Genomic DNA, 26,024 nt, shown 5'->3' with positions numbered 1-26,024 from the left:
CCATTTTTTTACTAGATAAATTAAACTTGAATTAAAACATGCAAAATACAGGTCTATACTCTAGGTTCCCTCACCATAAATTGCTGGCTCCTGCCTCTCATAGTTTTTATGTAATTTAAAAAAGGTGATGGTCTTTGTTACCCCAGCTCTTGGGGTATCTTAGACCGGGTGGTAAAATCAATTATATTTTTTGGTAAAATAACTCACAATAACTCCAGGTTTTGGTGCATTGTAGTAGAACACTTCTAGTTACATATGCAAATGACAAACTTGAGGAAAGTGTCATAGTTTGCAAATGGGGGGCACCGACCCATAATGGGGGAAATGTGACTACCTAATGGCAGCCCTGATGGGGTAATATTGACTGGCTTGGAAATTAAGTTGAAATTATCATATATAAGACTCTGTAGAGTCTGAAACATAAAGAAAAAACATTAATAGGTTGTCAAACATAAAATATGTTATATATGGTAATTTTATATTAACTTTCAAGCCAGTCTATATTACCGCATCAGGGCTGACATTAGGTGGTCTAAGTTCCCCCATTTGGGGGTGGCGCCCCCCATTTGCAATCTATGACACTTTCATAAAATTTGTCATATGCATATGTAACTAGAAGAGTTCTACTACATTGCATCAAAACCTGGAGTTATTTTACCAAAAAATGAAAAAAATTGGAGGGGGTACTCTGACAGGCTTTAAATAATAGCTTTTTTTCGTGGGTCACATTTTTAATTTTTTAACCTATTAGATATGCAAACTTTTTAAATCTTTCTATTGTGTTATGTAGCCTCAGTATTAGGCCTTAAATGCCCATTGACAAAATTTTTCTATGTCAAATAATTTGAGTTTTGGGGGTTTTTGTTAAGAAAATGAAAAGGGGTCCAAGTTACCCCATTTACGGTACGTGAATTTATATGTACACGGCTGCTCTTTAAAGGGGGGCAGGAGAGGAGTTCCTTCAGTAAATAGATGGGAGGTAATTTGCTCGCCAACACTAGATATATGGTTGTATCTGGCATCAAGGCTCAGTCACCCTCCTCGCTTCATACGGAGAGGTGTACTGCAAGTTGCTGCTACCATCCTTGAGTGGAAGGAAGCTACAGAAGCCTGTAGTTTGGTATCTATGCTACATTGAGTGACTATTTCAAGGCGCGCGGGACTTTGTCGCGCTGTCCTGAAAAGTTTAACTCATTGTCACGGAAAACCTATCTCCTCCTAGAGTTTTGAAGCTACAGCGTTGAGACATATACCATTCAATTTGTAAAGACTATACCTATTGAGTAACGAAGCCCTTTTTTAGATTTGTATATGGTTTGGATTCAAAATGAGGGGGAAGAGAGGAAAATCTGAAGAAAATGAGGAAAATGAAAAAAATGGAAAAATGTGTGTAAAAAAACCAAGGCAAAAATAAAAAATCAGGCTTCGTTACTCGATTGGTATGGTTTTTATGCATCGAATGATATGCGTCTATGTTGTAGCTTGAAAACCCTACAAGGAGATAAATTTTTCCGAAAAAATCACATGAACAAAATGTGATTCTTTTGCAGTTTTACATATATGTGTGAAGTTTCAGAATGATCCATCTGTAAACAAAAAAGTTTTTCCAGAGGGTAATCCCCCCCTCCCCCCTTAATTGCTCCATTTCACACTTCACTCAGCCTTTGTTAAATTTATATCCTCCCAGCCATTCTCAAACACAAACTAATTCTTGAACTCCAAATCATACTTATTCACTGGCATTCCCCTAGAATGCTAACATAATCTTTTAAGTTAACCAGGTCCACAATCTCTTCATGGCTTTTGTAATCAGTTGCTTGATTTATACGTACCTACATCTCATTTATGGCTCTTGCCACTACACCACTGTGTAACATACTTTTATCATAATTTTCACCCAATAGGTACCTACTTTTTGCATGCTTGAAAAAAGTTATGCTATCTTTACTCTATCTTTGCTTCCAAATTGAAATTTCCAATAAATTTTTTTACTATTTTTACTAGGTAACCTTTACAAGAAAAGGTTTTGAAAAGAAAGAAAAATTAACACTAAAAAAATGGCTCCTCTTAATTCATGGGAGGTTATAGAACCAGCCAACTATTTCAAGTAAGTTTTATGATCTGAAAATTTCAATTTTTTTCCTTGTTGGAATTTTACTGATAAGGCACATTGCAGCATGCACTTCTAGATTGCATACATTAAGGTTTAATATTTGTTGGTTATCCAGACTACGTACTGAGGATTGTTAGCAAAAACCTGATTCATGTAAAATTATTGTGTGTAACTTCATATTCCTTATGTATTTTTCATTCTTGAGGGCTAATTTTGAAAACTAATAAAAATTTTCTGTTTCTGTCGGAGATAATTTAAATTTATTTTGTCATTCATAAAGGAATGTTATTTTGTTTACATGTCTTTTTATTTTAGACAAATATTCCCTGTGTTGCTACTGTACATAACTAGCAAACTTTTGATATAGTAATATAACATAACACTAGTTAGGTTGGTAATTCATTTAGTTGTTTTTGAGTTGTACAAAATAGCAGAGATGTACGTATGCAAAAATTGCAAAGCCATGCAGCATTGACTTTAAACTGGTGCAAAGCACACAATTTGCTACTGCACTCAACTATCTTGCAACTCTTCAAGAAAGGCAATAGTATGTCTTATAAACATAATTTGACATGAACATTTTAGGAACTGAAATTCTTTGCAAAATTTCTATGTGGATAAAAGAAGTTGAATTTCCTGCTAATATTATATTTTTTCATTAGAAGGAGGCATATTATGGTTGGTGCCAATCCATTTCTCACAAAAGGAATCAGAAATTTTGTTAATTAACTGAAATTGAGTAAAAACATCAACTCAAAAAATTATCTGGAAAAGTTTCTTCAGAAATTTTTGTGCAATAAAATTCAATCCATTGCTTAGATACATTATTAAAATTCAATTTATGACCAATCAATTTTCATCAACAATTTATAATAGACAGTTTTACCCTTTTAAAACTTGATTGCTATTAGTGCTGTATTAAAGTATTCAAGTACTTCCTTTTATATTTGTTTTATATATTTTAAGTTTATAGTGATAAGGGTATTTCAGAATATTATTTTTGATGCTTGTAACCTTCAATACATTCCAAGTTAGGAAACCTGACTATAAATCTGAACAATTAATTGATGCTGACATTGTATCAGCAGTATTATGGGATAAATTAATGGTTATTTAATATTGATTAAATCTCTAATTATTATAGTCACTATATTTTTTGTATTTCATCCACATCAACAGAAGTTTTGTTGACCAGTCATCTAGGCCAGATGGCAGAGACTGGAACACAGCTCGTCCCATCAGTGTGCGTGTTGGGTCCATTGGCACAGCTGAAGGTTCTGCCACGGTAAGACATGATGTTGCATACATGAATTATGTATATTGTTTATTTTTGTCTGATATGCAATGCCTACTGAAAATATGTTAGCGATGAGTTATTTTATTTTGTTTCAAACTTTCATACTTTTGCCCTAGTTGAGACTTGGTAAACCTTAGGTATCCTCAGCAATTAAATGGATAGGTATGCATATGAAGCTATATACCTTGTGTCTATAATATTTCTTTTGATATAGAATTGTTTCTGTACTTGCTCTAAATAATATTTATTCAAGCAGTAGTGTTAAATACAGAATTCTCTACACCCATTATTTTACATTAATAAGCACAAAGATGACAAAAAACATGAATTATTGTTGAAAACATAAAGGTTTTTGATAGTAAACTAAACGATGTCTTTTTCTATCATGATGTGCTTACACAACGATCAAGATTACAGTTTAAGCCTACTTATCCTTAATACCACTTGCAATTTCTAGGTGCGCCTGGGCAACACAACAATTGTGTGTGGAGTGAAAGCCGAGCTTTGCCGACCCTCCCTTGAACATCCCACACGAGGCTTCGTTGTTCCTAATGTTGAGCTCTACCCTTGCTGCTCCTCTACATTTAAGGCAAGTTTGTATAATGTTCTCATGGAGTGCACATTTTTAGAGCTTCTACCATAATATATATAGTTATTTTGTAAGCAGTTTTAAGCCAGGCATGATTGATTGTATTCAATATATTTTATTTGCAGCTTCACTATAAATCACAATCTAATATTTTTTGCTAAATTTATTTTGAAATTGACTATATTGTTTTTCCAATGTAACCTGACTTACAAATTTAATAAAAAATCCTTTATACCCTAATGAATTTAGATTTAACTATGACTATAATTGTTAATAAGCAAATAACAATGGTTGAGCTTTTTACTGTTGATAAATATTTTTTAAAAAATGTGCACGGATTTGAATGCCCAGCATGGGATTTTTGACTCTTGTAGGTCACTAACATCTATAGATTACCTCTGATTCTAATGAGATGTTATATTGAGTAATTTAAATTTTAATAATTTGATATTCATTTTTGATTTGTATTTTACCCATGTTTATCCAACCTTAGGTGTCATTTCATAAATACTGTTATTTGAATTTGTAAAAATGCTTATATATGTATATTTATTATCCTGTATGCCGAAACAAGAATACCGTATACCGGTATCAATAGTATTGTTGAAGATATAATTCCAGCATGACATATGTATATTAAAATTGTGCTAATTTTAGTACATTATATTGAAGTTTTAATTTCATTTTATCATGAAGTGGACGATATAATTTGATCAAAACTTGCCTACATTTTTTCCTGTCAACTGCTAACAGGCGGGACCTCCTGGCGAGAAAGCCATCAGCACAAGTCAATTCCTGCAGCGGCTACTGCAGAACAATGAGATCATTGATTATGAGCAGCTGTGTGTTGTTCCTAATAAGGTATGTGTGAATAATGAAGATAAAAAGCAGTAGATTGTTTGATCGATTAATTTTCAATACGTTTTCAGCAATCGGACTGTGCACATTATGGTATTAATCAATCTGACTAACTGTTGCCTACACAACTGAGTTATCTTGAAAGTTCAAATGAACTCACTACTCAAGTCCAAGTCAAGTAGATTCATTGTTTGAATGAAAACAGCTAGACTTTAGATCGAGTCTTTGGTTTTAAAAATGTAAATAATATGCATATATTACTTCTGCCGCTAATATCTGAGTCGTATCAGACCTTGAAACGTGATATCCCATGGCCGCTTTGTTTATCTTAGACGTGACAATATTTCCGTTAACCATTTTGTTAAACAAATTGTTTGTCGCCGGCAGTGGGCGTGGTGCTTGTACTGCGATATATTATGTCTGGACTATGACGGGAACCTCATAGACTCGAGTTTGTTGAGCTTGGTGGCTGCTCTGCTGCACCTCTCACTGCCCACCGTCAACATCGACCCTGACACCGAGGCGCTGTCGCTCTCACAGAAACACACGCAGAAGCTCACAATCAAGGTTCTTATGCTTAAGCTAATAGACAGACTATAGAAGTGTTGAACTGATAAATGTTTGTATCTTTTCCTTTGTCAATTCGTCGCCTAGCTGCCAGTAGTAGTAGAGAACTTTCTATGCGCCTCTTTGACCACTCGGATAACGAAAAAGACCGTGCAACCAACCTGACAGTGTTTAAAAATGTTTAATTAAAAACTCTATCGAGATTTCCATACGATTGATAGTTCAATACAGGTGTCAAAAAAATTAATAATAGTAAATAAAGTAGTAATAATAAAGTATTTACTAATAATAGTAAATAAAGTAAATAATAATAATAATAAAGTAGAAGTAGGACGAAATTCTTTAATCGAACAAAAAGTAGTTCCTCCTCTCTAATCATGTCAGGAGAAAGTTCTCTTCTTTTGAGTATCTTAAGATTGAGTATCTTAATTTGCGATGGTAGCTATGAATGAAGTTCAATTCGAGTTTACATAAATTTTGTAAACGTATGGGAGAAAAATTGTCGAAAACATAGCTTTAGGTTTTTAGCACATTTTCTCATTTATAGAAAAAATGCACCATTGTGCTCGCCATGTCCGTCTGTCTGTCCGTCCGTGACCTCAAGTTTTCGTCGACGAGAAAATGCGCTCTGTCACTCACTGCAGCGAGTACTGACTTATATTTTTTGAATTTTCGTAGGTAAGGTTAGCTTGCTATAATTTTAATAATTGAAGTGAAGAAATTTCCTAAGGAACTGAAGCATTGATTAGTAATGCATACAATTTCTTCCATTACCAGTACGATTTTAAAAGTAGCTGTTTTTATCATTTCATTTGAGTCTCGGATGTGACAGTAAAAAAAATTTTTATCTTACAGGAACGTCCCATGTCGACCACATTTGCAGTTTATAATTCAGACATACAGGTGAGACTAGTAAATGTATTGATTTCAACTAATTCTAATAACTTAATTAAAAGATTAAGGCACTTGCGCAAGAATTTTTGGCTTTAATAATTAAATTAACTATGTCGCAATATTAACAAGTGATTTATGTACAGCTGCTGGATCCTAGTGCCGCAGATGAGGCGGAGTGTGGTGGCGAGGTTTCTGTTGTGCTCATGGAGAGTGGCGACGTCTGCAGCATCAGAAAAACAGGTGGTCGACAGGTGGGCGTCTTGCTTCCTTCTGCTGTACGCAAAAGCGCCAGCAAACTTATCGTTCATCATATTTTCTTACAAAGTTATGATTAAAATGGCAGTTGGCATAAATTTTGTAAATGTGCAGACAATTATCTAATCAAACAAAAAATTAGATCAGCCATTGCGCCAAAGATGAGGCTATACTATAAGTAGACCTCATTCACGAATTAAAATCTATGCCAACGTGCTTATTTTCAACATGAAAGATTTTCATTTCCTATTTAAACCGTAAGCGCTAAGACAGTAGCGTGAGTTTGACATGATTTATTGCAATAAGTTGCGTATCTGTTCAGCGTAAAGCTTTGTGAAATTCTGCGCAATGGTTGTATAGTTTCAGGCACCAAGAAGTCATTTCTTTTCCACAGGTGAGCAGCGGGAAAGTACAAGGTTTTATTAGCACAGCACAGTCGCGTTTATCTGGCATCCACGAGACTCTGAAAGAAGCTCTTGAGCTGCACGCTTCAGCAAATAGAAAGGAACCATAACGAGTGTTTATCTTCCCTCCATGAACACATCAGTTCGAACATACATTGTGTAACTGAGGAATGAAACAAGCGCATGAAGGTATTTCACAAGAACTGGGTTTCCAGTTTCCGCCAACGTAGTAGCGTATTCAATCACAAATAAATTGGGCGAATTGCATATTAAGTCTATGTAGCAGGTATGTGAAGCAAAGTAATTTCTATTCTACATATTTATTCGTACTAGAGAAGGCATACATTGGCTACAGGTGGATATTACTATCCTAGTATTGAGGGAAGTGGAGATTATTTTATCCTTTCCTATTGGTAAGGCGGAGGAAGTTGAAAGAAAATCGTTGACGCGGAACGTGTTTGTCTTCAAGATGAAGGAATCATTCATTCTGGGACGGTAATCCTAGATACCAGTTGCTGTTAACACGCACAGGCCTGAATTAAAAATGAATTTTATCCCATTGGAAGCATATCGACAAGGAAATCTAACTTGTACATTGCTGGGCTTCTCTAATGGATTGAATGTATCCCATTAATGCATGCATGCAATTCTTTTCAACGTGAACTATATCACTCGCAGCTCAATCATACGCTTAGAGCGAACAAAACTATCAATAGCCGTCATTTTTATGACTTCTTGAACATGAACAATAGATACGATACTAATTTGCATAGCACAATAGATCACCGCAGAGTTGCGTAGTAAAGAACGGACCTTTTAATGGATTGAATGTCATCACTTGTAAACGCCGCACAATAATAGTACATGCAAAGATTGGAAAATGTGCAAGTTCTCTAGCGACATATAGGAGAGGAATGAATGAAATCCATCTCACTGTAAACCATGACAACATGCCACTATTAGAGCGAGACTCGGAGGTGTTATTTTGAAAAAGAAAGTTGACGCCAGGACAGAGATTGTTCGATGGACCTAAGAATGAAATGGTTAAAATAATGATTCAAGAAATGTAAATAGAGGAGAACTGAAAGATCAGAAAAATTTAAACCTATTTAGATGAAGCTACAGTTCATCAGGAATGTTGAAAGTGCGATGCTATTGTTGTAAAAGCTCCATGAGAAAAGACTTGTGAAATTTCCATACATAGGATAAGTTGAAGTGAAGAGATCCGAGCAGAAATACATGCGGAACGGGTTTTGTGAAACCCACTCACTAAGAAATTCTAGAATTCTAAACGCTTTATGAATACGGCATATAAGAGTAATAAGACATAGTTTATCACCTAAGACTAATATGAAAAATGGCGACAAAATCTAATTCGAGATCTATGAAATAGAATCGTTGTTACAATAAAGTGAAGCAGCCCGAGAAGTTACTAAAGCTTCACGGAATCTATTTCACTGGTACGACTGCTGATGAAAGAAAGGTCTGTCACGATTCTTTGGCATAGCCTTGTAGTATATATATTCTAGTATGTATGTGCCGCATTTAGCATCCTCTCTTGGGGCAACGTGACAAAAAAAAACCTGTTTGGAAACTTCCCCTACACAAAAATCGAAGAGCCGCCTTCCGTTACATTACAGTTATTCCTAGCATAGCACGGACCTTACATATCAAAGCTGCCGGCTTAGAGCCTAGACGGAGGAAAATCCAAATACATCGTTGCAACGATTAGATGCTCAAAACAAAATACCGTGGTAATAAAGCGTGAAATTTAACAAAAAAGAACCAAGTTACTTCGGTGCCAATCTGATTTGCAAGAGGTCATTGATTGCTTCCATCATCTGCAGTAAAGTAATTCCACGTAAGAAGTATGCTTGGGATACCAAAACTTAAATTAGAAAAGGTTCGTAGATCACAGTAAAATTAAAACACTAAGTTTGTTGAATTAATTCGAATACTGACCAGAAGAGTAGTTCACACTCATGATTATTTCAAGTCCTGACCAGAAGAGAAGTACACACTAATGATTACCGAGGCAAGCAACTCAAGTTGCTGGCGCCGGGTAATTCAAGTGAAACTTAAATTTAAGTAATATAATTTTCAACATACGAGTTCGGATAATCCATGATGAATCTCGTTAATTACTAGAAGAAGCATTAAAACAAAAAAAAAATACAATTCAATGCTACTATTCGTAAACGCCCGAGGTTTCCGAAGACCGCGCACGACGCTAGTTTCCCAGCACAGCCCACGACCTGAAGATTGCAATAAGAAAATCCACTTTGATTTGTGAATAGAACGTTGCTTTGAAATTAGCTTATTACAATATAAATGATCTGTAGATTAACTAATAAAAAGATTCCCTTCGGTAAATTAGTGGCGATTGAATCAAGAAAACGAAGTGTTACAAAATCAAGTGCAAAATAAAATATGTTCAAAAATCCTAAGTTAAAAAAAATTTCGAAGAATTATATAGCTCGTTAATATTGAAACTATTAACATGTCGAGTCACCTCCAAGATTACGAGGCTAAATCATTGATTTTAATTTAGTAATAAACACTTATATTATATTTTTTCTAATAGGAATACAAGTTTCGCCCACAATTGTGAAAGATTATACAGTTCATCAATTAATTTATGAAGCAAAACAAATTATTCGCATGCACTAGAATGAAATTCTATTCCACTCTCTATTTTCCATTCAAGGACGCAACTCTTACTGGAGCATGGACGCTTAAGAACCAATCTTAGTGTTGTAAACAAGCCCTATACTCAGCCACGAGTCTGGTAGCAGATGACGGCAAGCTGTAACGGAAGGTTGCGCCACTAAGGTTTTCTACATAAATTTGATGAGCAGAAAAGTTTATAGGATAATATACTGCTGCAGTGAATTACATTTACTTATTGCATGCATCTATGATGGCATATTAAAGTTGCTTAGTAGATTTTCATCGTCGTTTCGAGACTGAGTTGATTCTGACTAAAATTATGAGTATGGAAGTTGCAAAATTGGGCGACAATGCAACAATTCCTCTCAAAGAACTAAGCAGTACCAAAGTTTTTTTAACGTTTCGAATATTTAATTTCAAAGTGGGAATGTAAACTAGCACAAAGTTCTCTCATCCTAACTTGCGTGCGATATGTTCATGCAGAGCACCCGCGAGTTAAAAGATAAGCAGCAGCAAAGGCGCAGGAATTTCTGACATGACAGGGCGCTATGGTAGGCTCAGCAGCTAATGTGTGGCTCGAGGCTGGGCAGACTTGAAACTGGATAACGATTACGATTCAACCAACGTCATACTCCTAGCAAACGACGTCATAGTCTTCGAGAATGATAACTTGTCACAAGGCGGTACTCAGAACTATGAAATACGAGATTAGGCGGATGGGTAAACAACAAACTGGTACCCAGTCACGTGAGACATATCACAGTAATAAAGCTAAGTAGGAATTGCCTAAAATGCTGCTATAGCTACTCATGGTTCTCCATACAAACACAAAGTTAATAAAACTTTCTAGGAAAAGAATAACAGAGCGGTCAACGGAAAATAGTTAACATAAAATAATAAAGTGAAGAAGAAACTTGAAACAAAGCGAATAATAAATCAATAAAAACAATTGAATTCGCAGAGCAGTTGTGCTTCTACCTCTCACTATGAGAGAAAAGTAAATTCAAAGCAATTGGAGCTGCGCTCCAATCCCAATAAATCTAATACTTAATTCGATGTTGAGCGAGTCACGAGAAGAAAGGAAATTAGTAATAAACAAATTAGTTGCTGCTAGTTTTCGCTGCTAGTTCTAGTTTTCGACAACGTGGACAAACACTACTGCGCAGATAATGCTTTGTCAACACGAACAGCAAGAGAAAATGATGCGAAAATTATCCAGAATGGCTACCAAATTTCTGTCTTTTTTAGCTTGCTTGACCAGCTTTGCATGCTGGAGGAATGATTCTATTGGCTACAGTCCTCAAACATTGAAGGATGTGTTAGTTCCTTTGAGGCTAGCTTTGAGAATATTGCCGAAGAGGCAGCACGAAGAGGACTGAGGAGGAGTCTTGGCAGTAGCGGCAGTGGTCGTGGTCAGGGTTTGGAGGGATGAAGTAGTGAGGGAGGAACGTTCCGGCAGAACAGCGAGGGAGGAGGTAACCTGAGCCTCGCTCGTCACTGGTGCTGACTGTTCGCTCATGCGACTCTGACTTCCTGCACATCCATTCAAACATTTTTACGGCTCAATAAATCAAGCTCGATTACAAAGACTAGCTATAAAGGCGCGAGATAACAGTTATATTTATTAACTTTTTATGGAGTCTCAAAGTCATTGTGAAAGAAGATGCGAGGCGTTATATCAATTGCTTTATATTAGCTTGTGACCTAACCCTATCCCAACTACTTTGCTAAAAATAGCACAACCCAGGAAAATTTCGATTAAAAGTCAATGGTATGTGCCATTGACTTATCAGCGCCTCAGCTGAGAACGATTCTTGTCTCTGAATGATCTTTTTGACTTTTTCTATTTCAACTTGAAAATTTTTCATGTTCTTCAAAAGCTGTAGAAGTTTGCCATGCCAACACCCGTGAAGATACGGGTTTAAACACTGGCTGCTAGTGCTCCATGACACTGGCTGCTAGTGCTCCATGACACTGGCTGCTATGGCACTGGCTGCTAGTGCTCCATGACACAGGCTGCTAGTGCTTTAATTGCCATCATGTAATAGCTACGAAGGTGGCTCTAAACTGAGTTAAACTGAGTTTAGCTCATTAATCTACTTTTAACACTATTAGAAAAAACTTTACTTACAAGCAGTTTATTCATGGAAATAAGCAAGGCCTTTAATTCAAGAGTCTTGCACAAATCTCGTGATTCAATTTTTTTATAGCGCTCCCTAAAAAAAAAATTTTTGGTCACCCTTTTCATTAGCAACGATTTGTCAGGAAGAACAGAGTGGTAAATTCTTCATCGAGGCGCTATTTCGTGTTCCTTTATTAATAACTTGCCAAGAACTGACCGTGCATGGAGGGAGACTTGCGACCTCGTCTAGGAGAGCCGTGAGGGGAGGCGTTGGGCGTACGCGGTCTGCTGCTGCTGCCACCGCCTGCTCTGTTGCTGCTGCTGTTCACGCTGCGCCTTGCAGAGTCCAGGAACATCCCTGCTGAGTTGTGCAGCTTCGTCTGCAGCGCCAGCACTTCTTCCAAGTCCGTTTCTCTGCGCACATCAAGGAGAGGTAAATTTCTTGAAACTCTACGCTAAATCAATAGCACTGTGGGATTGACAAGGCGACTGTGAAATCTGATCTGTAGAATCAATTTACATGTAAGGAGCATGATAGATAAAAGCAGCAGAAATTACTGACATTTTTTTTCACATGAATAATCTATTCTAATGCAATACTATGCTCTAAATTTGTGAACACATGGTTAAATATTCATAAATTTTTAATTTTAAACGTCCCTAAACACTTGTTCGTTTTTTCTATTCGAAACGCAACGATTCCCTGAGCATAAATTTAGAAAATTTTTATCTTTAATACGAGATGACTTGTCAAAATATGGTTCAATTTCGAGACAAGACGTCCCGAACATAATAGGAGCTTGAGAGTAACTCGGAATTTACATATTTTTTCGAAGCATAAAGAGTAACCAGGAGTAGGCAGCAAGCCATGGAGCGCTCACTTGGCAGCGGACATGAACGCCCGGTAGAGCTCCATGGCGACGACGTCCTGCTGCTGGTGTCCTGCAGGCGGAGCTTGGCTGCAGGCAGCGACGTGTTGCACGTCCTCCCCGTCGTCCTCAGCCGTGCGCCAGCTGCAGCCACTGCTACTCATCGCTACGCAGCTATCGCCATCTAGTGCATTGAGATGGCATCATGAACTTCAAAAGCTGCTTTGAATGGAGTTGAAAACAGAAATGTGGTCATACAGTAAACTTAAAATGAAATGCACTCCTACGACAAACAAAACACATCCACTAATTCCTGAATAGCATATAACCTTGAGACATCATTATAATTGATAGAACCACTGAAACTTTGGTGTAGTTGCAAACTATCAAATAGGTCTAACACAATTATACTAAAATACTTTTAATGTCTATCAAGAATAATTCAAGTATTATAACTTGACAATGAATGTTGTAACACGCAAAATTCATTTCAAACATTAATAACTTGAATTATGGTAGGTTATTAACTAATTAAACAAAAGTAGCATATGAAATGTAATCTTTGGTCGTCAGTGGAAGTTGTATGAAGTAATAAATGCAATATTATGCCATCCTACATTAATTCTACAATCGTGCATTCACTCACAAAAATGAGTGAGACTTTGTCCAAATAACGATACACTTTTTTTTTCTCATATGTTAGTCATCCTGGCCCAGGCTGGCCCGGCACAAGAACGTATCAGTGCTACGAGCGCTCTCTGTTCTTGCTCTGGGTAAGACAATAAGTCACTATTTGGACAATGTGACTCATCCATTTTCCTAAGTGCTAATATAATCCTCAGTCAACAGACGAGGGAGAAATCATTTAAATGAACCCTAGACGTTTATCACTAAAGACTAACAACAATTTTATTAACAAATTTCAGTCATTCTACTGGATGAAACTAAACAGGCAACTTGTACATCGGGTACATATGAGGACAAATTCCTCAGCCTCACAAGAGGATTTATTTGAAGAAACACTAAAATCTAAAGCTAATAATAAATTAATGGAGTGAGCATATAAAAATAACTACAATAAATACGAAAGTATTAGTCAAGAACGACAAGCAAGAGATGGGTGATGATGTATCAAGTAAGACGTGGAACAGAATAAGTCGTTTCAAGTCAGGATATCGTGCCCGACATGTAACCCTGTACGTCCATAAAAAGTATTGCTAAAACTTCTACTCAAGAAAAGTCTCACGACTACCGAACTTCCTTAAAAAGGCGTGAGATGCGCGAATTTGAAAAATATCTGGTACTAGCAAAAAAAATGATTGGATTATTGATTTGAAAGTTGGAAATCCTTTCTTCTGCGGTCGCTCGACAGGGGAATAAAATGTAACTATCTACGCCGTTAAATTTATACAAACTTAAAATTTGGTAATTTTTACATTCAGGTCATTTCTTTACAAAAAAAATTTGTATATCTAAAACATTTACATTTGGTCATTTTTATTCAATGTTTTGCGTCAGATGCAGACTCTCAGTTTAACTGTAATCGTGACTGACATGCAATATGTAACATAACAATGCATTGAGCGCTTATTTATATGAACTACAAACACATTCTCATGGCTAAATTCAACTACAGAGAAGCACTGATCCGAATAAAATAATCAAGGTACGAGCGAGCAAGCAGCATGACAAGCAGAACGTGGCTCCTGGAGGGCGAAACGCTAAACTGACCGTGTCTGTCATCTAAAGTAGCATCAAGAGACTGAGTCTTTAGGTAGCGCAGCCGTGCAGATGAGGCACCGAATATGCTGCCAGAATATCCCGGTATTGAAGAGACACCAGACCTGGATGGCGCAGCACTACTCAAGTTAGGCGACGTCGCTGTATTAATATTAGAGGCAGAATGCGGTAGCTCCATCGATTCATGTGCAATGTTTGAAGCGTTGTCGGCAGTAGAGGCTGAGTCAGGATATCTACAGCTGTCTTCCACCGAGACAGAAGTTGGTTGCGTCATGACAGGCTGTGAAGGGCTAGTGTATTGGCTGGTCATCTTGGTATTCTGAGCATAACTGTCATGTGTGGTGTTTGAAGTGATACCTCTAGTCTCTACGCAGATAGAAGGGATCTCTGACTCGTCAAAATTCTCTTCCCTTTTTCGGGCATGAGAGGGCAAAGATCTGTCATCATTGTTACTATCGTTTGATGGACGATCCACAGATTCTAGATCGTTTACTGAAAATACAGTCCCACCAGAGAAATTTGATGGCTGCTCAGCATATGAAATATTAGAAGAGTCCGCAAATGGCACAGAAGATGATGAGAACGAGTTTGTCATTGAAGAGTTTGAGATTGAAGATGCCGACAGAAGAGAACCAGTAACGCCAGAGGTCGTAATTGAAGAAAATGAGTCGTTGGAGGCAGTCATGACAGATACATTTAAATCGGATGAAAGTACATTCTGTGCGTCAGAGCGATTATTGCACTCGGGAGCTTTCCAATGTTCACTTTTCAAAGAAGTTTTAACGGAATAAGGAGTACTTTGCAAGAAATTGGACACAAGATTATCTTCAGCGACGCTGCATCTACTATGGCTAGGATCACGGTGTACACTATCTGCTGAACTTGGTATGTAAGAGTTACAAGACTTGACGGTGATGTTAGTAGTGACAGGAAAGTTAGTGGACATGAGTGCAGTGCTGTCAGAACCTGTTTCAGTGAGTGCAAGACTTCCTTGAGTTGTAGGCAACAGAGAAGGTGAAGTGGAAGGAAGCACACGAGGGCACGATCGAGCACCTGAACACGAAGGATCCGAGCTGATGAGAAGCGAAGGCAACAAAGTGCTGCCAGATGATGGGTTGTCTCCAGGCTGATCTGTATCACTAAACCCAGAACTGCTCACAGATCCCACCATTTCATCAGCCTCAGAGCTGCGGCGGGGTGGAAGTAAAGGGTTCAGGGGGTCATTGACGTCAGAAGGAGTCACATCGCTGAAAGAAGACGTAGAAGGAAAGCGCGATATGGTCTTATGAGCAGTTGTAGAAAAGCGCACCGATTTGTCAGAATACTCAGAAACCATGGCACAGCTTGCATACGTGACATTAGAGTGGGACGGCAAGGAAATCGTTGCAATGGACGAGGCCACGCTAGTTGCAGCCATGGAAGTTTCGCAGTCATCTTCTCCATCCGTTGAGGACGGGATACCAGGTACTGAGCTCCTAGACGTTGCAGCGTCAACGGACAGACGTGATGCGGGAGGCGGAGGGTCGTGGTGAGTTTGTGTTTCTTTGGTATAAGCCATGATAAAATCCCCGAGCTGCTTCGAGATAACCACAGCACGAGCTTCCTCAGGTAAGTTCTTGCTCGGAGACTGTTGGAATACATTCGGGGACGTTACAACTTGAAATGAAACGATCATCATGGCTTGAATTACTTGACAAAAGTCCACAATATGATTACTTTTTGGAGCAATTAAACTGATACAAATTTAATGTAAAGTTTATATATATTGTTGTCACAAAAATACGGAAGTTAGCAGGATAATTTCATTGAAGAGAAGAAAAGGCCACAAGCCTGGACGGAGATGGGGAGATGCAGCGTGCGAGACGCAGATCGCAGGAAGCGGTACACGAGGTCGGTCTGGTTCTCCTCGTCGCACCCGATCATGAGGCGCCGCTGCACGTGCTGCAGGTACACGCTGAACGCCATGCGGGCCTGGTACTTGCTGAGAACATCAAACTTGAAATAAATTAGTTGGCAAAAAAAATCTATGTCTCTTGTTCTGATATGTAAGGATGACTGTCATGTGTGCATGGGAATCCTTTTGTTAACAATATAGCGAGTGAAAAATGAATGTCTAACAATGAAAATCGGTATCACACAGGGTTGGCAATGATTAAATCAAAATGATTAAATCATGTTATTAAATCACTTGATTTTTTTATAAAAAAATCATGATTTTTTTGATTTTTTCGATGTTTTTTTTTTTTTTTTTTTTTTTCATATATTTAAATATATTGAGTGGCAGTCTTTAATTTATATTGAGGTATTGTTATTCATGGTTTAGTATAAATGTACTATAAATGACAAATTGGTATATAAACTTGTTGCCTTTAGTGTGTATTAGGTTCCAATAAATTGAATGTTTTTGGTACAGAGCCTGTCTCTTATACACATCTAGATGTGTATAAGAGACAGTCCATATACTGTTATTGTTAGTAGGCTAATTGCAACATAAAAAACAACACTTCAAAAAGACAAAAAAGTTGAAAAAATCAAAAAAATCAAATAAATAAATAAAATCATGAAAAAATCAAAAAAATCATTGATTTTTGATTTTTTTGATTTTTAAAAAAAAATCAAAAAAATCGCCAACCCTGGTATCACAATCCACCAAGACACGCAGTCAAAGAATACAAATTGTAGGTTTCCCAGTAAATTCTTTGGTTATAGCTTCTGATTGATGCCCACCAATGAGAAAAGGCGTCAGGACGATTGTGTTTGTGATGCAACAAGCCTTAATATAGTATAGTATAGTAGTAGTATAGTATAGTATCTTCGGCATTAAAGAATAGGCCTGGATAGGCCTGTCGCCGATTCTTGTACTTTTCTTGACTAGACAGGCCTTTTGATCAGATCTTTTCAACGGACGGTAGATTAAAAATCGCTTCAAGATATCAGTTCTTCCGTAGGGTACAAGGCATTTTAAGACTAAACATATGCTCATGCATGGCCTTGTCTAGTCTGTTCTTGAACGCGTTCATACTCGGAGCGTCAACAATATCTTCAGGAAGGCTGTTCCACATGCTGTCTCTTATACACATCTAGATGTGTATAAGAGACAGCTTTCACTTAATTAAATATTTCAGTCTCACCATAAATGAAAGAAAAAATCGATTAACGCACCAACTTATTCAGCAGAGACTGCGCTATAGTTACATCTAAACAGGAAAGTTACGATAAGCAAGTTTCGGCACCGTAGCCATGGATCTCGCGGAACGCGGGCACTTCTCGGCATGTCATTTTCAACGACAAATTGCGGCCGCTTCAGGAGGAGCTGTGACGTGTGCTACCCATCGTCGTGTTNTTTCGAAAGAATACTGTTAAAGGGCCGGCCAGGACGGTTGCTAATTCGTTGAGCAACCTAGGGTGGAAACCGTCTGATCCAGATGACTTGTTGGGATTCAGGGAGACCAGGCGCTTGAGAACCTCCTCTTCATGTATCTCAAAACTAGTTTCTCAAACTACAACTCAACTGAGAAGACATATAAACCTGCACAATCAAATGGGGGAAGGAAGTGTATCGTTCAGAGTAATCCTTGAGCAGTGAATAAGAATTAATAATTATGAGCACCTCAGTTTGAGGCCGTTGTCGAGTGCCTCCAGCAGGTTCTGCTTCACGGCGTGAGCGTCCTGAGGGCTGCGCTGCTCTTGTTCCTCATGAGATTTTCCTGATCAAATAAATGTTGAAAGAATAAAAAAATAAAGAAATCGTACTTTTCTTCTGAAAATGAAAACCAATTCAGACTGGCAGTGTACATTAGCTACAACAATTCTATGACCTGCAAGAGACTTGAGCATTTGCTAGGTATAAATAATGATTGAAATAATTTACTGAATACTGATAGATGCAAATCTTTTTGCAATGAAGCAATAACACAAGGATTCAATAATTAATACAAGAAATCTTGGAAATATTTTCAAGTTCATACCGATGCCGAGTTTATCCTTAATAAAGGCAAGGCCTTTGGGCAGAGGTCGCTCATAGCACGTGAGGCGCTCCAGGGAGCTGGCCAGACCCGAACTCGTACTCACGCTGCTGCACCTCACCACGCGCAGCCTGGAACATAACACAGGTTATAATTCACATTGTTGTATCGGTCAAGGTGAAAAGTGAAGGGAGACCTAACAAGAATGTAGGATTCTGCATTAGCCGAACAGTGCTAAAGTTTTATTTAGCTATCAAATGATATGTCGGATGAGCAGGAGCACGATCCTACTATTACTAGTTCCGACGAGAGTAGCAGTACCTCAAGATCTTTTTCAATGGTGAAATTTACCCACACCTCTCATATTGCCTGTGCTTGACTCCTTTTATCATGAGTGAAGTTCAACGAAAGACGGGATCCACTAGCAAGTTACCAGTTCCATACATATTTACAGTTAATAGTACGTTTGATTCAGGCCATTCTTATTAATTTCAACTACTTTCTTACACGAAAACATTATATTTTTGGATATTTGACACAATAAATGCTACTTTACGAGAAAATGCTATAAAGAAGCGTGACTAGCAATGTTAAGCAACGCACCTGGTGTAGCGCTGCACGTGAGGGTAGAGGTGCGTGTGCAGCATCAGGTTGAGGGGACTGTAGTAAGCAACGCACCTGGTGTTGCGCTGCACGTGAGGGTAGATTGAGGGTAGAGGTGCGTGTGCAGCATCAGGTTGAGGGGACTGTAGTAAGCAACGCACCTGGTGTTGCGCTGTACATGAGGGTAGAGGTGCGTGTGCAGCATCAGGTTGAGGGGACTGTCGTATTCTTGCAGTCCCCCGTAGCTGCTCCAACTGTCCGGTGTGGGGAAGATACGTGCCCAGCCTCCCCTGCGCTGCTGCTCCTCCATCACCTGGGGATAATTTGCATATCAATCAAATAGGTATGATAATATTAATATTTTAGGAACAATATTACCATTGTAAAATAACAGCAGGGAAATCAATTCAATTACGAAGCTCAGAACATGACTCAATACTTGTTTGAAGACACGATCTACCAGCATGAAAGACAAGAAATTATTTTGTCCTTTAGAGAGAATTTAACTGCTATAATTATTCTCTCAAAGTTCAATAGTCTCATACATACTACGAAGAATGATCACACCCTGCGCATCAAGTAACAAACTCTGATACCGCGTTACTTGAGCGTATCAAGGATACCTGACGCAGCAACCGCAGCTCCTCCAGGGACGAAGCAGGTGCACCTGAGCGGCCAGCCTGACGCTCGTAGGTCTCAGTTGAATGCCTAACAAATGCAGATGATTAATGAAAAAGTCATGCCTCATCACGTGGGTCACCAAATTCAAATGTAAAAAAATTCCCGACAATTCTGGAAGCAATTCAACAATAATGTCTACCGCACTTCTCAAAAAGTTTAATCATTAAAATATAATCAACATGAGAAGTTAACTAAAATGCATACACATAGACACAAAACAAAACCGTTTGATTCGGACAACACAGATGAATTATATTTTATTGGAGTAGGTCAAGCTCCGTAGGACGAGCAAAATGAAGTCAGAGAAGGACGAGCAATTGCATCATATATATACTTAAAGTGATCGAGCACCTAAGGCTGGGGAGCTTGCGGTTCATTGATGGCCTGGTGGAGAGACGGGAGGTGCTTGGGTTGCAGATCAGAATGCCCGCCAAGGAGAAAAGATCCGCCAGCATTGAGGACTTAATTTTGAGGTCAAGAGGCTGGTCAATGTTCAGAGATGGGGAGAGATTGACCTCCAGCACCCACGGCTTTAGCTGCTCGTCGATGAGGATGTCAAACCCATAGAGTTCTGGAAAAAGATATATGATAAAATTCAAGCAGGACAGAAAAACACTTGAATATAAAGTTTTCGGTGATCAAAGCAGAGTAACTTGCAGAAAAACTGAACTGTGTGAACAAACAATAACTTTTTCAGAAATGTGAAAAACCAACCAAACCTTCTTGAACCAAAATGAAGCTCGAAAAATTTCCATCTAAAAATAATCATGAAATTGTACCATGATTAAAATCATGAAAATTCACCAATTCAATAACGAAAATGTACCAAGAATTGAGAAAACAAAAATAGTAAAGCGGAGAAGCAATTGTAGAGAAAAGACCGTAAGTAGAATGCAAGCTACCGAAACAATTTCGTGGGTGCGGCATGAACATGACAGCGGCGGTGTTCATCTGGTAGGCGGCGGCGAGGAGGGACTTGATGACGACGTCCTCGACGCTGCGCATGAGCGCCGCGGTGTCGATGCCGCGCCCGCGCAGGTGCCGTAAGAACGCGCTCAGTGACCACTTGCTGCCCTCGTCGTCCACTTCAGCATCTTGGTTACTGCACAGCGAGCACACAAACATAAAATGAGGTTGGGGGGAATTGAAACTTTTAATACAAAAGGAATGTGACGATTAAAAATCAACACTAAAAATTTACACAGCACATGGACAACATTTAATGTGGAGCAGCATATGGAATAGCAACAAGTCTTATAGCAAAATTCTATAAATAATGAAAAACTTTCTGATACGAATATCCATTTACTGCTGAATGTTTTCAATTATAAATGAACTAACTCGGGCTCTTGTGATGTGGGGTCTTTAATAAATTTACAGTACACAAGAAGACAGGAATTGAACTCACTGCACATAGTTAGAATGGAATTTGTTGACGGAGTAATTTGTGAGATGGATGCAAGGGTTCCAGAGGTTCTTCTTGTGCTGATATTTAACAGTGGCAAGCCTCACAAGGCCCTCCTCAAACATGTACACGAGCAGTGGATCCAGCGAGGTCACAGCAACATAGAGGCGCAGGTCGCACTTGAAGCCATTCACCAGCAGCGGTGACTCAATGTAGCGACTCACTAGAGACGATTCGTCGGGCGACACTTGGTCGACCTGTAGAGAAAATCGTACAATATTCAGTGGCATTCAGGGAATCAGAAATTCAAGTAGGTTTTCTTCAATACTCGGGTAACTAGGAATATTATTTTATAGAACCTTAGATCATTGTTGAAATGTAAACCAAAAATTTCGACATCAATAAAGTTAAAATCTCTAACAAACACAAAGCCACAAGATTGCCAAGTTAAAATCTCTAACAAACACTAAGCCACAAGATTGCTTGCAGCCTGTAAGAAATACGCATTACAAAAATCCTCATAAAAAAAGTCATTAGTCTTTGGCTAAGGTTAAGATAATGTTATTAAATATGAGCAGCTGTACCTGAGAAACCAGGTAAATGCCTTTGCCCTGAGAAGACGCGACAGGCTTGACAATCCAAGTGCCGCGTTCACGGAGGTGCGTCTCGCAGAACTCGCGGTGCTCCGTGGGCAGAACGAAGCTCGTAGGGATGAAGTCGAAGAGCTTGATGCCGAACTGACGCTGCATGCGCTTGATGTTCAGGTAGAGGCGGTCTTTGCGCGTTAGTTCCGAAGACCTGCGTAAGAATGGAGAAGTTGGATAAGTGGATGGAAACTTCATGAAGAATTCTATTCTTTATTGCACTACATATAACTACAAATATTAATGGACAATTATTCACCCTCAACTTGGAAACAGCTTATTGAATCTTCAATACAGCTAACATCACCAAAGTAAAAAGTATGCAACTGATAAGAAGCTTCATGTTGCATGTTCAACAAAACGTTTTATAGAAGGAATTCGGAATGCCATAAATGTTCAATTGTTAAGCAGTTAGGAACATGGCCGGAAATAAATTCGTATTTAAAAATGAAACAAGTTTTACAGAAATATCATGAATGATTGACTAAAAGGTAACAAGTAACGAAAAATATAATAATTCTCTTAGCACTAATTGAAGCACGTTTTCACAGCTCAAGGATTCAACAGCCTACTGACCGTGGGAAGTGGTTGACTTTCTGCCAGTCCTGCAAGTTCCTGATCTCATTGGGGTTGAAGTGAGCACTGCTCCAGTAGAGGTTGAAGCGACTGCTGCTGCTGTTCACTTCAGTGAAGCCGTGAGCCTCCAACACCAACCGTATCAACTTCGACTCAGCTTGCTGTAACATTAGAGCCCAAATGAAGATCAATAACATAAATTTAGGCCAATATAACCCGAGCAGACTGGAAATAACATAGCAGACCATCGTAGTTTATAGAAATCAAAATAGCAATAATGAAAAAGCTTTTTGTGAAGGCTTCACTTCAGAGCAACTAGCTGATAATACGCACCTGATTTACAAACTAGGTGTAAAGAATCAATTCATAATAAAATAAATGTAATTTAATTTAGTATTGGGTTAAATTTAACATATTGATTTCATGGAATTTGCCCTATTCTCTACTTTTGAGCACAACTGATTTGTGAACAACCAAGTTTGGACGATTGTTTTTATGAATTTTACAAACGAGTATTACAGCAACTGAGCAACTATTAAATTATTAGATACAGAGCCCTATTTAACAATCGATGAAAGGAAGGCATAACTGACTGGAGAAAATTTGTAGGTCATGTTGAATTTTGCCGGATACGAGTCAGCTGGAGGCGTATCCAGGTTACTGCAGTTGAAGAGAAGATAGCCAATGCGTCGGTTCGACAGCGTGCGCGACCACATCACGCCAGGCTCAAAGCTCCATACCTCATCCCTGGAATATTTGAAAAATAAATTAATGTACGATACAAAAGGAAGAAAGTTTACGTTCGACTAAATCATGATGTCATGGCATATATTTTATGATGGCATCAAAAATAATCGAAGTACTCTAGAAAGTATCCAAAACTGCAACAGGAATCTTAGCATCGAATGTAAATTATGTAATCTAGTCTTATTGCTTTAATGTATTGTGTCTACTAACAAGTCTATTCACTTACTTCTGGGAAATTTATCGAATCAAATTTCCAGTCTTGAGTGATATCTAGGCCTTTTAAGCAATTGAGGCTTCTCTCAGCTTTTATATTCAGTTCATTGAGAAATATCCATTAAAAACCCAAGATAGTAACCCTTCAAGTCTCAAAATTTATAGTAACATGCAAAAATATTTTAAATGAAAACTTGAATCACATCAGAGAAATAGATGAAATTTCTTTCATGTTATTATTTAATCTTATTTAAATACAAGACTAATTTTCCCTTCATTCAGATTTATTAGAAGAACTTTCTGCAAAAATATGTGAGAAACTTGCAGGAAACTAGCTAAAATTTTAGATCCAAATGAAAAATTAAATGAATAAAACATAAATGTACAGGCATTCCACAATGATATTATTCAATAGACGGGTATCAAGGAAGAGTAAACTCACAGATTATTGTTGCACTGGTCAGATGGGATGGGGCCTGATGAACCAAGTCTTTTGAGGCTACGTCCACGTTCTCTGAAGCGTCTTTCAGAGGTATAGCGACTAGCTCTTTCTTGGCCCTTATTGTTCTCTTTTTCGTGTATTGTAGCACGATTGTTGTGAGACTTTTCATTTTTTCTAATTGGGCTGCGAGAGGCTGCGCGCTTGACTTTCATTATCCAGTCATCTGGTCTCTCATTGTTCTGCTGGAGCGTTTTGATGTCATCACTTCCACGAGTCTTGTATCGGCTGCCCATACACGACCTGTCCCCTGAAATGCTGCGGGAGGAGCTTCCAGTATACAGACTTCGAATCTTGGACTTTTTCTCAGAGGAGTCCAAAAGCTCCCGCTTCCTCCTGCTGCCACCTACATGGTGCGAGGGATCACCAGGTGAACTGTCTTGCCGCTTGTACTCAACTAATGACTCACTCCTTGTCACGTCAGTGATGGGCTGTAGTGTACACTCTAGCTGACGACGCCGCGATGACCCACAACGACGTCGGTCCAGAGATGTTGTGCTTCCAAACGTATCAGCCTTACATGTGTTAGAGGCACTGCTGCCCTTAGAATGCTTAGTATTTAAGGAGCTAGTGTAGCAAGAGTTAAGATTACCTATTGAACTACTTGTACTGCTATATGGGCGCCCATTGTACTTAAGACTAGAGCTAGAGGAGCGAGGAATCTCAGGAGGTTTGCCTAATATTGTACTATTTCGGCCTTTGTAGTACTCAGATGCATCCGTGAACTGTACTTTGTACTCACCCTTGTGGGAAATTTTACCAGGGTTGTCAGACCGATACATAGATTGCTTCTCCATTGCATAAGTAGTTTACACGAGATGAATAGGCATCAGCATCTGAATATATTGCTCAAAAATGAACTATTACGTAACTTATTGATATTACAAAATGACTAGATTCAAGCCTCTTAAGATGTAAAGTTACACATAGAATCATACGTAGTCGTAAGATTGGAATTATGGTTTAAGGAGAAAATCTATTCAGGAAGCAATGTTCTAAGATGTAAGTACAAGCAGCTTTAATTTTAAATGATTACAATAGATCTGCTTATTATAATTAATTTGAAACGTTTAATCATTTAATGGACTAGACCAATTTCTAATTGATAGAATGACAAATTCAGAGCACTTCTAGCTAATTAATTGTAAACAATTTGGCAGGATTGCAAAGGATGGACAATGGTAAAGGCAGCAGTTACAGGCAAGGTAAAATACAAGAAGCAGCAAGCTACAAGCATCTAAAGATTTAGCTATAAGTGATCTTCAGCAATATCCTGCAGTAATTAATTACAAACTTATTAAAGCATCTAAATTAAGAGCAGCATATCTATGAGACTGCAGAAAATTTGCTAAATTTTCATCACTACAAGGAATCTTTTCAAGTAAACCATAATCGATACAGCCTTAATTCTTATTTTGAAACAAAATCAATACTATTTCAAGATTAGGAAGTTAGCATTTATAGGAAACATTCGAGGTAAATATGACAATTTAATATTCTTATAGCTGACCTGGTAGTTCAACAATAGGTGGAATTAATTCAATTGTCCAGGAAGATTTGTTAATTGATCAATATTATTGCAAACAACAAAAAATTGAAGTATTCTTTAGATATGCTATGGAGATCACAGAAACACTTGGCATCAGTGCTACAGCTTAAGACTACGATGATGAGAAAGAGGAAAAGATGACACCACATCTAGCATAGACATTCAGTCTGAGCATCATCTTCCTTGTACACACCTTCTTGGACATCAGACAACTACCTGATTATTTGACTTGCAACAGAATACAAGGGTTAAACTGAAGCTTTCCCAATGTCTGTATGTTATTTCCTGTGAATGATCCAAAAATTTTATGAAAGACATTAGATGCCAAGAAAATAACAAAGAATGCCAGCTAACAAAATGCTCATTTATCTACCAATATGATAAACAATGATAAAATTTTTGTTGTTAGATAGAAATGACAGCCCTTGAAAAATTGACAGCCTAGAAAATTGATGCATATATAAATTCTTAATTGTTGAGACTTGTTTCATTATCCACTCCTTGCGGTTGATGTGTTGCAGAAGGAGTGATGAGAGGTGTGTGCCAATCCATCAGATCCTGAAACAAAGAATATATATTGAGACCAAATGATTCAAAATTAGAAAAGAAAGTGGCATGAAATTTATTTTATTTTCCAGAAAAATGTAGTGATGCTGATTGTACCAAGCTGCAATAACAGTATGTATTATATATATTTCTTAAGTTTAGAATTAATAATGGTATAATTCATTTTATTTTTAAAAGAAACATTTTGGACACCATAT

The 26,024-nt window shown here is 38.0% G+C and overlaps 2 protein-coding genes across 3 annotated transcripts; one reads left to right on the top strand and one right to left on the bottom strand.

Annotated features, from left to right (window-relative positions):
• Positions 1–1,603: 1,603 nt before the first annotated feature.
• Positions 1,604–7,107, top strand: LOC108682244 (exosome complex component RRP43-like). Of its 2 annotated transcripts, none has more exons than XM_018171375.2 (8): positions 1,604–2,107; positions 3,293–3,398; positions 3,868–3,999; positions 4,753–4,860; positions 5,245–5,424; positions 6,280–6,327; positions 6,462–6,593; positions 6,968–7,107. In XM_018171375.2, the coding sequence occupies exons 1-8, from the start codon at positions 2,058–2,060 to the stop codon at positions 7,085–7,087; spliced, it is 876 nt and encodes a 291-aa protein (XP_018026864.1). In that variant the 5' UTR covers positions 1,604–2,057; the 3' UTR covers positions 7,088–7,107. The 2 variants fall into 2 exon arrangements, with proteins under 2 accessions (XP_018026864.1, XP_018026865.1); XM_018171376.2 differs by having other exon boundaries at positions 1,607–2,107; positions 6,462–6,569; positions 6,968–7,104.
• Positions 7,108–7,287: 180 nt separating this feature from the next.
• LOC108682243 lies at positions 7,288–25,814 on the bottom strand. Its single transcript, XM_018171374.2, has 16 exons — positions 23,655–25,814; positions 22,846–22,999; positions 22,253–22,413; positions 21,617–21,830; positions 21,036–21,289; positions 20,530–20,729; positions 19,979–20,198; positions 19,570–19,654; positions 19,108–19,259; positions 18,347–18,474; positions 17,989–18,085; positions 16,209–16,359; positions 15,432–16,005; positions 12,651–12,822; positions 11,987–12,183; positions 7,288–11,180 (listed from the first exon to the last, which is right to left on the bottom strand). Exons 1-16 carry the CDS (start codon positions 24,506–24,508, stop codon positions 10,948–10,950), a joined length of 3,846 nt encoding a protein of 1,281 aa, XP_018026863.1. The 5' UTR covers positions 24,509–25,814; the 3' UTR covers positions 7,288–10,947.
• Positions 25,815–26,024: the final 210 nt, after the last annotated feature.

This window comes from Hyalella azteca, unplaced genomic scaffold, assembly GCF_000764305.2.
Source record: "Hyalella azteca isolate HAZT.00-mixed unplaced genomic scaffold, Hazt_2.0.2 contig3013, whole genome shotgun sequence".
NCBI lineage: Eukaryota > Metazoa > Arthropoda > Malacostraca > Amphipoda > Hyalellidae > Hyalella > Hyalella azteca.
The sequence above is the reverse complement of the archived record's forward strand: the minus strand, read 5'-3'. Positions and strand labels throughout refer to the sequence as shown.